Below are 13,696 nucleotides of genomic sequence, written 5' to 3' on the forward strand. Positions count from 1 at the left end.
TAACAGCAGAGTCATCCTTGAGCATTTTTTTGAAGTGTCAATCAATATCATTCCCCCCACCATGAAAGATGTTGACCAAGAGAGCAGAATGAGAGAAGGAAGGCCTGCCCGGCGTTTCTGGAAATTTCCATCTAGGACAAGCAGGCCCATGCAGAGGGGCTCAAATGAACAGGCTTTGGAATCCTTCCAGCCAGGCTTGGCCCTCCAGACTCATAGCCAGGTCACCTTGGGCAGGTGACACAGGACTTCGGAGCCTCCGTCTCCCAATTTGTGGGTTGGGCTGGGAAGACCCAGGGCCTGCGGCTTGCTCTGTGGAACCTGCTGGGCCTTGCAGGTGTGCAGCATGCAGAAGCGAGTCTGCTGCTCCTCAAGCTGGGAAGGGTGCTGCAGAAGCTGAGACCGGCCCTGCACCAAGAGCAGATGCCCCGAGATGAGGGCCCTGGGCAGCCCCGGGCAGGACCTCAGGCTTCCCCGGCCTGGACTCGAGACTTTGCACTCAGGCCTCTTCTGTGCAAGGCTTCACTGTCCTCTCCTCTTGTCCCTTGCAGCAAGGTGAAAGGAGGCACTGGGCATATCCACACAGCTCCAACCCTCTGCGGCCTGGGAGCCTCCTTCTTCCTGGGGCACAGCAAGGATGCCTGAGCTGCAGGCCCCTGCTAGTCACACCAGGGAGTCTCAGAGCAGGGAGGAGTGACCCGAGACCTTGGCCCTCCTCCTGCCTTTCCACTTCAGACCCATCTGGTTGGGTTCAGAGACCCTCTGCTGGGGGAGAGAGGGTGTCTATTTATTCATAATCATCCACTCGCCCTCCCCTTCATCACGCAGCAAGTGTGTGCGCAGCGTGTCCTCCCGCCTGGCCCCAGCCAGGAGCTTAGCAGAGGAGGCGACCGTGCGCTCTGATGATGTGGCCGAGGGACAGCATAGGATGGGGCTGAGATCCGGGTCTCGAGCTAAGCGCTGAAGTTTGGCATCAGCCCCGCACTAGAAGAGGCCAGATGAGTTAGGAACCCGAGCTGGGGGCAGGGCGGGGCTGCTGGAGGGAGTGAAGGTGCCGGGGTGATGGAAAGGGGGGAGCAGCAGGCACTAAGGATCTGAGCCCAATCCTGAACCCCTGACTCGCTGTGGAGGGTCATCAGCAAGGAAATGGCCCTATCCTGTTCCACCTAGGGTCCTCCCCTGTGTGCGCAGAGGGCCAGGCGTATGGGGTGACCCAGAGGCCATTGCCACCGTTCAGGTCAGACACGCAGAGTCCATAGCCCACACCAAGAAGCTGCTGAGCACCCAGAAGGGACCCCAACAAGTCTCCCCTGTTGAGCAGACCTGCCCAGTCCATCCTGGGTGGGTCCGCACCCCCAGAACCATGCATGCCTTCACCAAGGGCATCCATGCCCCTCTGGGGGCTGCTGGGGGCTGAGGAGAGCGCCCCCCACCCGGGTGTCTTGCTGTGAGGACAGGGGTGGGGGGGGCGTGCACCTGTTTCCAGCAGAGCTGAGTGGGCACACCCGGCAGACGCTGCCCCCAGTGTGTGACTTTCTGGGATGCGCAGGGGAGCAGACGAAGCATCAAGTCTGGACTCTGCTTGTCGCTGGCTCTGTGCCAGGGCCCTTCTGGCGAAAGGCGAGGTCCTGGGGCTCCTTCTCAGAAGAGCAGTTTTAACGACTTCAAAATAAAACAGAGGACGACAAAGGAAACAGCCACACAGTGGGATGCCATTTTGAACGTGTGGAGGCACCTTGTGAAACTGGCCGCTTTTTTTTTTTTTTTTTTTTTTGGCCTTTTCTCTGTATTTGATGCTGGGAGTTGAATCCAGGGACACCGTATCTCTAACCTGAACCCTGATTCCTTTTTGTTATCGTTAATTTTGAGACAAAGTCTCACTAAGTTCCCCTACGCTGGCCTCAAACCTGTGACCTTCCTGTCTCAGCCTCTCCAGTCCTGGGGTGATAGGCGTGCACACCTCACCCGGCTGGACGCTTGCTTTATTATTATCCGGGTAACCAAGTTCAGCCTGGGACAGTAACTGCTATAGCTGGGAGCTGAGGTGGGGTGCCGCTTCACCTGCAGGCACCAATGCCATGTAAAAGGCCTCTACCTCCTGCAGCGACAGTGGACGGGGCTGGTGCTGACGCGGTGTCAAGACCTCCGCTCGTAATGAAAGTAAACGCTGCACTTGAGTCAGAGGCTCATGAAAGCAAAGACAGGCTGCTGTCCCTGGCCAGCTCTCAGGTGCCGCCTGCCCTCCGGGGCCTGGTTTCCGACACCTGTCCTACGGGCTTGTCCAGCCTAGCCTTTTGGAGATTCTGGGTCACACTTTCCACGGAATGACGTCCTTTGCTAAGCCTCAGGGAGTGGGGTTCAGGGTGGTTTCAGTGGGGCAGAAGGAAGCTTTACGATGTGACTCCCCAGCGCCATCCACCCCTGCCTTGGGGGCTTCATGTGAACCCAGAGCGTTCTCTGCTCTTGTGACTTGGGGGCCAGGCATAATGCAGGCTGTTCTCAGGAGGGCCAGGCTGGCTGTGCCCGCTCTCACGGCGTCCTCACCCCACCTGCTGCCTTTCAGTCTTCAAGCTCCCACCCCCAGTCTCCCCATATACAGGATGGGGAGGACCACCCTGCCTGAGGCCTCGGTTTATTGGGGTGGGTGGGGAGCCTGCCATCGTGACATCAGAGTGATGAAGCCGGAAGACAAACAGCTGAGTATAGCACCTTTATGTCAGGCCCTCCTTCTTGAGGGGAGATACCCAGAAACCCAGAATGGAGCTGCGGGAGTGGGAGGCTGGAGAGGGAGGCGCCTCCCCACCTGAGGTGGCCCTGGGCAGCACCTGGGCCTTGACGATGTCCAAGGGAGGCCTGATCTGTCTATTTCCAGGATCCTGAGCACCCCTGAAGGCCAGCGCACGGGGCTGACCCTCGATCCCCATTTAATTAAGTCCCTGGGAATCTGGGCCCAAGTGGGCCAACTCAGACACTCAGGGGGGTCTTTCCTAGGAAGGGGTGGGAATGTTTTAAACAGCCACCAGCTTGAGGAGGGAAAAAAAGGGGGAGCGTAGCAGCAGGTCCAAAAGTTTCCCGGCTCTCGTGGGAAGCAGCGTTTTTGTCTGGGATATAAAGTCAGGCACTGAACAGAATTGGCTTCCTGCGCTGTCCTTGCTGTGTGCCCTTGGGCAGGTGAGCTCCGTCTCTGAGCCTTAGTCACCTCGGCTGTCGAGTGGGTGTAGTGTCCCACCTGCCAGGACTAATTAAGTCTCTGAGTGTGAGCCCAGCGAGGGGCTCCAGGCAGCTGTGGTTGGGAGGGCCAGGGCGTGGGCATGAGCTCCGACCTTGAGCCTCCTCCCAAGGCCTATTGGGGCGATTCTGCTGACGCCTCCCCAGGGTTCTTGGCCTGCTGTCTGCAGCTATTTCCGATACACGGGAACATGGCTTGGGGACTCCGGGCTCTGAGCGGCTGGATTCAGCAGATGGAGTAGGGGCTGGGCTGGGCTGAGCTCTGACCCGTCTGCATTTGCTCCGCTTCAGGCCTCCCTCCCAGGCTGGATATTTGTCCCTGGGCACCACATACTTGGCCGCCTTCTGTCCTGGCCCCACGATGCTATTAATAGCAAGAAGTGAGTCTGGGCCAGGGCCACAGTGGCTCCTTCCTCTCCCGATTTATAGGCCCTCTGGTTCCGATGGTGCCAGAGCTCTGTCCATCCTAAGTGGGGCTGGGAAGCCTGGGCGTTGGGTCAGCCCAGATCCAGCTCAGAAACCTGATCTGCTGTAGAAGGGCCATGTGACTGTGGCCCTGTCATTAGCCTCTCAGCTTGTGACCAGGGAGGGTCGCAAGGCCGCCTCTCGGAGTCCTGGGACAGTGTAAGTGGGACAGCCAGCACGAGGCCTGGCACACAGTAGGGCCCCCAGAGCTCCTATTTCCCTATTGTCCTTTCCAGGAAAAGGTTACTCCCTCGGCTGTTGAGTGGGTGTAGGGTCCCACCTGCGAGGACTAAGCCCCAGCGGAGGGTTGGGACTCACCACGACGTGGGCACGAGCTCAGACCTTAAGCCTCCTCCCAAGGCCTATTCTAGGGTGATTCTGCGGACACCTCCCCGGGCTTCTCAGCCTGCTGTCTGAAACTATTTCTGATGTACAGAAACATGGCTCCGGGACTCAGGGCTTTTCCCCCTGGAAGCTGCAGCTGCCTGATCAGTGCTTGTTGAGTGACTGAATGAGCGCCCCAGACTCTGATGGGCCAGAGCCGGGCAGAGGCCATGTCTCTGGTCCCACTGTGCGTGCACCTGTGCCCAGCATTGTCTGCAGATTGGATTCCTGGAGCAAGAGACAGAGGCTGCTCTTGTCCCTGCTGGGAACACCTCGAGGCCCTGCCCCTCGGCCAGGCGTGGCTGAGGACAGCAGGACTTGCACGTGACTCTCCCTCCTTTCCGATGGTCACATTGCCTGGCATGGCCGTGTCCAAGGAGCACGGCGTCGGAGATGGTTTTGCAGGAGGGCTGTGCAGAGCACTGCCCTGTCCCCTCCTACCGAGGTGCTGAGCGGGCCAGGGAGGTCTTGCAGTACATTGAGTGCAGGGCACCTTTGCCCGGCCTCCCTGGCTTCTGACAGCATTGCATCAGGCTCTGTTGTGAGAGCTTCCTGGTGGTAACAAGTCAGCTGCACCAGGCAGGTCCTGCTGCTACCCCACTGTCTAGATGAGGAAACGGAGGCCCAGAGAGTTTCAGAGATTTGTCTGCCATCGCCCAGCTCCCAGTGGTAGAAAGCTCAGGTGGAGAAGGCAGCGGCATCACTACCCGGGAAGGCCAAGCATCGTGTAGGTTGGGGGCCCACCGCCGGCCTTTGATCTGTGCCCTTTGCCCACCCAGGGTGCTCCTGGCTTCAGGGAGCCCACTCAGAGCAGGACTCTGTGGCATGGCCAGCCGCCTCTGCCTTAGGGTTGTGGAGTCAGGGTCTCTATCCCCACCGCTGCCACAGTCTTGCTTCAGCCACTGTGACTTCTCCCCTGAACCTGCAGGCAGCACCGCCTCATCCTACTCCCAGCCATAGTGATTAACCGATGCATTTATTGATTTACTAATTTACTTTGCAAATATTTACCAAGAAGCCACTGTTCTAAAGACTGGGGAAGAGAAGGGTCCAGTGGCCAGAAGTCCTGCCTTCCCAGAGTCTGTATCTTACTGGGAGAAAAAGATAATAAAGTCATGTTACCCTAAGTGTCATACAGAGAAAAAGAGCAGGATTATGTTTTGGGAGGGATAGGGATGGGGGTGTGGTGCTGTATAGTCAGGGCTGGTCTGGGAAAGCCTTGAGAGGTCAGAGCTAAATGAAGTGAGGGTATGAGCCACGAGCCTGGTGCAGGAGATGAAAGCTGCAGGCGCAAAGGTCCTGGGGCAGGGATGGTCCCATCCAGCCGGAGTAGCAAGAAAGAGCCCAGTGGTCAGGCACAGCGGGTGTGGCCTGTGGCATCTCCTCCATGTTTGATGGAGAGCTCCTGCTTGTGGCTGGGGAGACATTCCCTGATGTAGGGCTCAAGGATGTGCCCTGGCTGCTAGGTGGAACACAGTGATCAGTCAGGAAGAGAAAGGAAAGCAGGACAGAGGCAGGGCTATAATTTTTATTGGGGCCGCCGTGTGGATGCTATTGACGAGGGGCCTGAGGGAGAAGAGTGGACGGAGCGTGTCAGGTGGGCAGCCCAGGCGGAGGCAAGGGCCAGCAGAAGGCTGCCTGTGGTGCTCCACTGTGGCGGGAGGGGTGAGCAAGGGGAATCTTCATAGAAGGCATGGAGACCTTGTCTCCATGGCAACCCAAGGCCCTCAGGCTACATCCAAGCCTGTCCACCCTTGACTCACGTGGACCCGCCTGAAGGTTCTCGAACATCCCGTGTCTCTCTCCTGCTTTATGTCTATCTTTCTCTCTCTGAAATGCCTGTTGTTCCCCTCTGGGCCCCACTCACCCCTGAGATGCAGCCGTGAGCCGCACCTCCTCCTCCAGGGAGCCTCTCCTGATAGCCCTTTGTTTCCCTGTGTGTTCTGTGTCTCTGTGTGCCCGGGATGCTTCTCCGCAGTCCCCTCCCAGCCCCACTGTTGCTGTGCTCCTCAAGGCAGGGGCGGTGTCTCACCTCTGTCCCCAGCCCCTTGTTAGACTGCTCAGTGATGGCTACTGGAGACCTGCCCAGGTGTCAGGGCTGATAGCCAGGGTTCCCATAATGCAGAACCAATGGGATGTGTGCAGGCAGATGAAAAGGTTTGTTATGAGGAATTGGTGCATGTGACTCCATGGGCCCCAGGGAAGGCCCAGGTCTGCTGTCTGCAAACTGGAGGCCCATGAGAGCCGATGTATTTCCAAGCCCAAAGGCCCACGGGTGCTGATGTCTGAGGTCAGGAACGGTGTTCCTCAAGGCTCTGGGTTCGAGCCCCAGTATCAGAAAAACAAACAAGTGAACTGTGAGTCCATGAAGAGATGGAAGGAGTCAATTGGCCCTTCCTCCACCTCTTGTTCCACTGGGGGCCTTAACGGGTTAGTAATGCCCCCAACATGGGGGAGAGTATCTTGTTTACTCTGCCTACTGATTCAAATTCTGATTTCTCCAAGAAACATCCTGACAGACACACAGAGAAATAACATTTGACCAGCTGTCTGGGCAGCCCATAACCCAGTCAAGTTGACTTATAAGAGTGGCCATCAGGGCCGAGACTACTCACCACCCTGAGCATTGTGGTGTGGAGAGAAATGGCTGCCCCAAGCCTCCAGGAACGCAACCCCAGAGGAACTCCGCAACGTGGTGTCCCTGGAGGGAGCACTGGGGAAGGAAGGAATGGGCCTTTTTGCAAAATAAGGCCCATTTAAACTGTAAACCACCCCTTAGGATTAAAATTATTAAGATCAAAAGAGAGAGTCTCCCTGTCCGATCCTGCCTGCAGCGAGCCTGAGCCTCCCCCCAGGGCGGGTTCTGTCCACCGGCAGAGCAGAGGCTTCCAGCTTGAGACCAGCGCGCTGAGCGTGACCGGCAGGGACCCTGGAATCCAGGGGAAGGCGAGACACCCCGACATCTTCAGGTAGCTCAGTGGAGATGAGAATGATCAGAGGGCCCCAGAGAAAAATTGGCTGCAAAGTGACTGGCAGTTGAAACAATTGGTCTTCATTTTAATGGGGGAGATACATTTTGATGGAGTAGGGTGTGTCAGGGGTCCCCGGAACCTGTCCTACAGAGTCCTAAGCCACCCCCCAGGGTTTTGGTGTCCTATAGAGCAGACTGGCTTCTCCCACTTGACCCCTGTTGGCTCAGGTTTCTCTCTTCTCCGTCTCCAGAACACTCTTGACCTGGAGGAATCAGGCGAGGCCGTGCAGGGCAACGTCAACGCCCTCCCGGACGTGTCCGTGGTAAGGCCTGGGTGGCCCCTGTCTGCTCAGGTGTCCCCTGGGCTCCTCTTGGTGACACTGCAGGAAGGCAGGGGCTTGTGCTGTGAGCCTGCACACAAGCCTTCCCCCACCATATCTCTAAGGGCCAGGACGATCACTCTTGTGGCCGGCCACTGAAGCCTGTTTGGTGAGCAGGTCCTTATTTTTGATGTGTTATCTGAACACTGTCATAGCAAATGAGCATGCACAGAGCATGTGAGCGCTTCTTGAAGAAGCCACACGCCTCTTAGCTGTGCCCATTTCACAATTTAGCTGCTAGAAGCTAAATATGAGGTCACACTCATGTGACTCTGACCCAGGTGGCTTTTGGACAGCCTGGACTCTGAAGTCAGGTTGCCTGGGTTCAAATCTCACCTCCCCCACTGACATGTCTTTGGGCAAGTTTCTTAGCCTCTCTATGCCCCTGTTTTCCCACCTGTAACATAGGCACAATCGTAATTTACCCTACCCCACACATTTGTGGCAAAGGGTACGTTAATTAAATAAAGCATGTGAGGCTGTAAGAGATACAAGCACTGGCCACTGAGCTGGGCAGAGGAGACAACAATCAAGTGTGCTGCCCACCTGCACCTGCTAACACCTTATCACACGGCTCCTCCCATCCTCCCTGCGCTGCCGGCGGCTGTTCTTCCTCCCTTGTCCACAACAGGATCAGAGAGGTGCGTGCCTGACCCAGGGCTGCACAGCACACAGCCCGCGTGTGCCCCTTCCTGTCCCTTTGCTCTCTCTCCTTCCAGTCCTATCACACCCTCCATCACTAGTAGCCTCCATAACCCCCCGAAAAGAAACACAGAAGAAATGCTTCTCGTGTGAGTTTTCATCCTCTCCTGCCCACCTCTAATTTAGTCTTGCTGCCTGTGACAAGCCCTGGCTGATGCCAGGGACTTCAATTCCCAAAGGTACGGACGCGGTCCCCAGAGACGCCTGCCAGGATCCCGACGCTCCTCAGCTGCCTAGGTGCTGGGGGGAGAGGTTTTCCACTGGGGTGTTGCATTATTCAGAGCAGCGTGGCCAGGAGCTGATAGAGCAGGGACGGAATCGCTGCGGGGCCTGGCCACTCAGCTGCTCGGGCCGCGCTCCTCCAGCCGCCATGGGCTCCGACACCTTGTATTCCTTTGGGGTTTTTTGGCAGGACGACGTCAAAGCCACCTCCGAGGGGCTACCGAGCGCCAAGCCACCACCTCCCCCGCCGCCCCTGGCCCAGGCCCAGCTGAGGAAGCCGGCCCGGGAGGACCCCCAGCCTCCCTCCTCTGCATCTTCCCACTCGGGCATCATCTTCTCGGCGCCTCGGAATCGCAGCCCGCCACTGGGCGCTGCCTCCATGCCAGGGACCTCCTCCGCGCAGGACTCGCCCTCCTCCCCCATCTATGCTTCTGTCTCTCCTGCCAACCCCAGCTCCAAGAGGCCGCTGGACGCCCACCTGGCCCTGGTCAACCAACACCCCATCGGCCCCTTCCCTCGGGTCCAGTCACCCCCGCACCTGAAGAGCCCACCTGCAGAGGCCCCAGGGGCCAGCAGCTGCCTCCCACCGCCCTCGCCCTCTGACCACCAGGACCAGACGGGCACGAACCAGCACTTCGTCATGGTGGAGGTGCACCGCCCGGACAGTGAGCCCGACGTGAACGAAGTGCGGGCCCTGCCCCAGACGCGCAGTGAGTGGTGGGCTCTCGCCGGAGCTGGGCTCCTGATCCCTGGGCACCTGGCCTCTCGGGGTCAGCCTGCCTGCTGGCACAGCAGAGGGTGGGACCAGGGACCTGCTGGCTTCGACAATCCATGGCTTGGGTCTAATTCTAAGGTGGCCTTCCAGGACCGGGAATCCTGCTTTCCTAACAGTGAGTGTTAGGTCAGGAGGCTGTGAGGGTCAGGACTGCCTCCAGCACCCCCAGTGCTGCCGGGTATCTTCTGTCATCCCTGTCCCCTACAGCCTGGCCCACCGTCGGTGCTGGGATCCAGGTAGATGCTCGAGTTGCAGTCTCCGGCCCCCTGGCAGGGCTCCGGCTGTGGGGCTGCAGGCTCAGGGTCAAGGTGGCTCTTCCAGATACCCAGGCAGCCAGCCCACAGTGGCAGCCCCTGGCTTTCCCAGGGTTCCAGCTAAGGAGGTGGGGGTAGGGACAGCCACCACTTCTCAAAGCTCTCCGCAAACAGCAAGCTTGAGCACGTATTGCTGGGTTCTGCTGCCATCTAGTGGCTAGAGTGCTGCCTGGAGCCCGCGGTAGATGGGAAGCGGACAGGCCAGATGGAGATTCAGGTTCTGGAGAGCCCCGCGGGCCAGGCGGTGCACAGGCCAGGACACAGAACACGAGGCATCAATACCAGTAGCTCAGGGGAGCAGCTAAGGGAGAGCGGGCGGGATGTGGGGAGAAAGTCTAGACCTGGCACCCCGAAGGACGCATTCATGCTCTGCTGGGAGGCTGTCTTGTGCCTCTATTATTAACTCATTTGATCCCACAACAGCCCAGAGGAGGGTTCTGTTACTAGCCCCATTTTATGAATGAAGAAACCACGGCACAGCTGGGGTCCAGCTTGAGCTGCTTTCTTGACCGCTTGCTCGGCTGCACAAAGTGTCTGTTAGTTTTCATGATCACCCCAGTGAACAGGCATCCCTGCTCCTGTGTCAGAACGAAGACAGGGGGGCTCGCAGAGGCTATGCCACTGACGGACCCAAGGCCGGCTCAGGGGACTCACACGTGATTTGCATGTTTTCAGCTGTACACTGTCCTGACTCAGGCTGAAGCAGGCTTGGTGCTTGGGAGCTGGGAGCCAGAGGCCATGGCCTGCCACTCAGCTCAGGCCCATTCGGGTCCCCAGGGGGTACAGGCCAGGCGTTTCTGGAATCATTTTTTTTTTTTCTTCTTGGAAAACAAAAAACTTATTTTGTATAAGTGAAATCTTTTCTTTTATTCAGTACAGGAGTTAAACTCAAGGGCGTGCTTCCACTGAGCTACATCCCCAACCCTTTTCATTCCTTTATTCTGAGACAGGGTCTCTTTAAGTTGCCAAGCTAGCCTCAAACTTGTCGCTCGATCCTTCTGCCTCAGCCCCCCGAGCCACTGGGATTACAGGCATGAGCCACCATGCCTGGCTGAAAACTCTTTAATTTGAATGTATCATCCATCATTGTAAACCGAATAGCATTGTGTCAGCTCAAACAAGATAAACAAGCCAGGAAGATTTGAAGCCAGCATGAAATTCTTTAACAAGACCTTGTCTCAAAATAAAAATTAAAAAGGGCTGGGGGTGCAGCTCAGAGGTAGGGCACCCCTAGGCTCAATCCCCAGTACTATACACACACCCATAAACAAGCAAGCAACTCACCTCCGTTCTGCCTGCGGGGCTCTATTTTAAACATGCCATCCCCGGCTAAGAACCAACCGGAACATGAAGACTTATGTCCCAGAGGTAGTGGCCTTCAGGCCAGGACCTGCTGGAAGCGCAAGCGGTCCAGAGGTGGACAGGGTGGAGGAGCCCCTGCCCGCTAGCATCTGGATCCCTTCCTTCCCCTCTCCAGTGTCACCTGGGGGATTCCTCCAGCCTTGGCTCCATCACTGGGAGTCACTCCCTGACTGCCACCGTCTCCTTGTCTTTTCCCAGCGGCCTCCACGCTCTCCCAGCTCTCGGACAGCGGGCAGACTCTGAGCGAGGACAGCGGTGTGGACGCAGGTGAGGCGGAGGCCAGCGCCCCAGGCCGTGCCCGGCAGACAGCGTCCACCAAGAGCAGAAGCAGCAAGGAGCTGCCTCGGAGCGAGAGGACCCCCGAGGGCACCAACAAGCCGGTGGGTGGGGTGGCAAGTGGGGGAGCAGGATAGAGGAAGGCAGGGCCCAGGTGTAGGACGGAGGCCCAGGGCCAGGGCGAGCCCCAGTTCCTGCAAGGCTTTGGGTACCCTGAGCAGAGCAGCTCAGCATAAGGGATCTGGAGGCACTGTTTAGGTCTCACCTTTGCGACACGCTGGGCTGGTTTTGAGATGCTGGGGTCCCCTCTGCTCTGACCTGGCGTGGTGGCTGACTCACCTAGGAGTCAGACCTGGGCGAGTCCCTGCCACACCAGGCAGGCTGGGCGAAGCCCCTCAGCCTCAGCACCCTCAGGGGTCTGTCAGGATCGAGAGTCGAGGATGCTAAGTGCTTAGCTTAATCCTCATCACACTGGAGGCTCCTGACCCAGGGCTGGGGTCTAGGTCTGAACCCTGTCATCCCTGGGGTGTGTCCCTGTCCCCTGAGAAGGTCCCTTCACATCTGCAGCCAGGACTCCTGGAGCCCACATCCACCCTGGTCCGCGTGAAGAAGAGCGCAGCCACCCTGGGGATCGCCATCGAAGGTGGCGCTAACACGCGCCAGCCCCTGCCTAGGATTGTCACTATTCAGGTACGGCCCCGGGGTCCCTTGACTGCCTGCCCAGACCCCACCGAGGGCCCTTTCTCAGCATCCCAGGGGCTTGCCACCCCAAGGCGGCAATGCACCCAAAGGCTGCTTCCTCCCATCCCCTGGTACACTGGGATCCTGAATTCTGGGGCTACAATGCAGGGTCTCAGCAAGACAGACCCCCCACTCCACCCTGCCCATTGGCCCAGGACTGGGAGGCCCAGATCCCCTCTGCTCTGTGGGACCTCAGGTGTAATCAGGTCAGAGGACCCCCCCAGGCTGCCCAGTGAGGGGTCCAAATCAGGCCCACCATGCCACTCAGGCACCCTGTGTGACCCTGGCACTGCATCCCGCCCTGCAGCGAGGGGGCTCAGCCCACAACTGCGGGCAGCTCAAGGTGGGCCACGTGATCCTGGAGGTGAACGGGCTGACGCTCCGGGGCAGGGAGCATCGCGAGGCGGCCCGCATCATCGCAGAGGCCTTCAAGACCAAGGACCGTGACTACGTGGACTTCCTGGTCACCGAGTTCAATGTGCCGCTGTAGGGGCCCCAGCGCCTCCCGCCACCGCCCAGCCCCTGGCCCGGCCCCTCCCCATCCCGGCACTATCAGACTCCTCGAGGGGTCTGGCTGCGAGGCCAGGGCAGCAGGAAGGCATGCCCCTCTCCATCCTCACCCGCTAGACCAGCACTGCGGAAAAAGGAGAGCCAGGCAAGGAGAATGGACGATCAGGCCGGAATCTGTGTGCCGGGCACACAGCAGGCGCTCAAAACAAGTGGGTTATGGGATGGGAAGACAGACAGAGGAAGGCAGAGCAGCTGCTTCTCTGGGTTGGATGGGGGCACTGCTGCCCCGGCTGGGACCAGCCCACCCCCAGATGCCCAAGCTTTTGGAGTGAGGTCACACACGGTTTCACGAACGCGGCCTCCTGCCGGGGGCATCTTGCAGGACCTTCAGTGCCACAAATAAGCAGCAAGCACGCCCCTCCACACCCCGCTCCTCCAGGCTCCTTGTCCCCATGGTATTTATTATTTATTTCCCTCCCCGCACTCCGGGGGACCCCAAGGCCCCAGCTTCCCACGGCACGGCACCCCAGCCTATCCCAGAGGCCGTGCAGATGACCAGCGGTGTCAGTGTATTTATATACAGAGCTTATGACTTTAATTTTTCAATAAAGAAATCTGAACAAGATTCGGGGCCAGCGTGCTGTGTGGTTTGCTCGAAGTGTAGAGGGAGGGGTGGGAAGGACAGATGGGGTGCCCCGGGCAACACGCGCCATCACCCTGGAACCCTGCTCCCCACAGCTCAGTTTGAGATACACGGCTGGGGCGCATGGTGCTTGAGCCACAGGAGCACCTTGCTTAGAGGTCTGAGGGTCACACTTACGTACAGATAATATTATTAGACAGAAACATAAGTATATTATGGCACAGGACAGTGTGCATGGATATTTTAAAACACCGATTGGCCAGTTGTCGGTGGGTTCCCAGCTGGAAGCTGAGACAAGGATTTGCTTGTAAGTATTTCCTTCCTTAGGGGATTGCTTCCAGGGGAGGCCGGCAGGAAATAAGGAAGCCAGAGAAGGAAGGGGAGGGAGCCGAGGGACCTTGGGATTTCAGGCAGAGTCCCAGAAGTCACTGGTTCCAAGGTCTCATTCAAAACCCTACTCTTTGCCAGGCACAGTGTTACACACCCATAATCCCAGTACTTGGGAGGCTGAGACAGGAGGATCGCAGGTTTGAGGCCAACCTCAGCAATTTAGCAAGACCTTATTTTAAAATTAAAAAAAATAAGCCAGGAGTGGTGGCGCACGTTTGTAATCCCCGCGTGTGGGAGGTGGAGACAGGAGGATCGCTCAGGTTCGAAGCCAGCCTCACTAGCTTAAGAGACCCTGTTTCCAAATAAAATGTAAAAAATAGGTCTGGAAGTGTAGCC

At 58.1% G+C, this 13,696-nt stretch overlaps 1 protein-coding gene across 4 annotated transcripts in view; it reads left to right on the forward strand.

Moving 5' to 3' along the window:
- The window catches only part of WHRN (whirlin), a gene marked incomplete at both ends in the record, with an annotated part of 89,552 nt that extends 77,245 nt beyond the window's left edge, over positions 1 to 12,307 (forward strand). For 3 of the 4 annotated variants that reach the window (XM_080708793.1, XM_080708791.1, XM_080708794.1), the window contains 5 exons: positions 7,297 to 7,368; positions 8,540 to 9,059; positions 10,999 to 11,180; positions 11,644 to 11,766; positions 12,125 to 12,307. In XM_080708793.1, the coding sequence (XP_080564919.1) occupies positions 7,297 to 7,368; positions 8,540 to 9,059; positions 10,999 to 11,180; positions 11,644 to 11,766; positions 12,125 to 12,307 (1,080 nt within the window). Of the gene's footprint in view, positions 1 to 7,296; positions 7,369 to 8,539; positions 9,064 to 10,969; positions 11,181 to 11,643; positions 11,767 to 12,124 lie in introns of all 4 variants that reach the window. The other variant, XM_080708792.1, reaches the window with a different exon arrangement.
- Positions 12,308 to 13,696: the final 1,389 nt, after the last annotated feature.

Source organism: Muscardinus avellanarius (genome assembly GCF_963383645.1).
Source record: "Muscardinus avellanarius genome assembly, chromosome: 13".
Lineage (NCBI taxonomy): Eukaryota > Metazoa > Chordata > Mammalia > Rodentia > Gliridae > Muscardinus > Muscardinus avellanarius.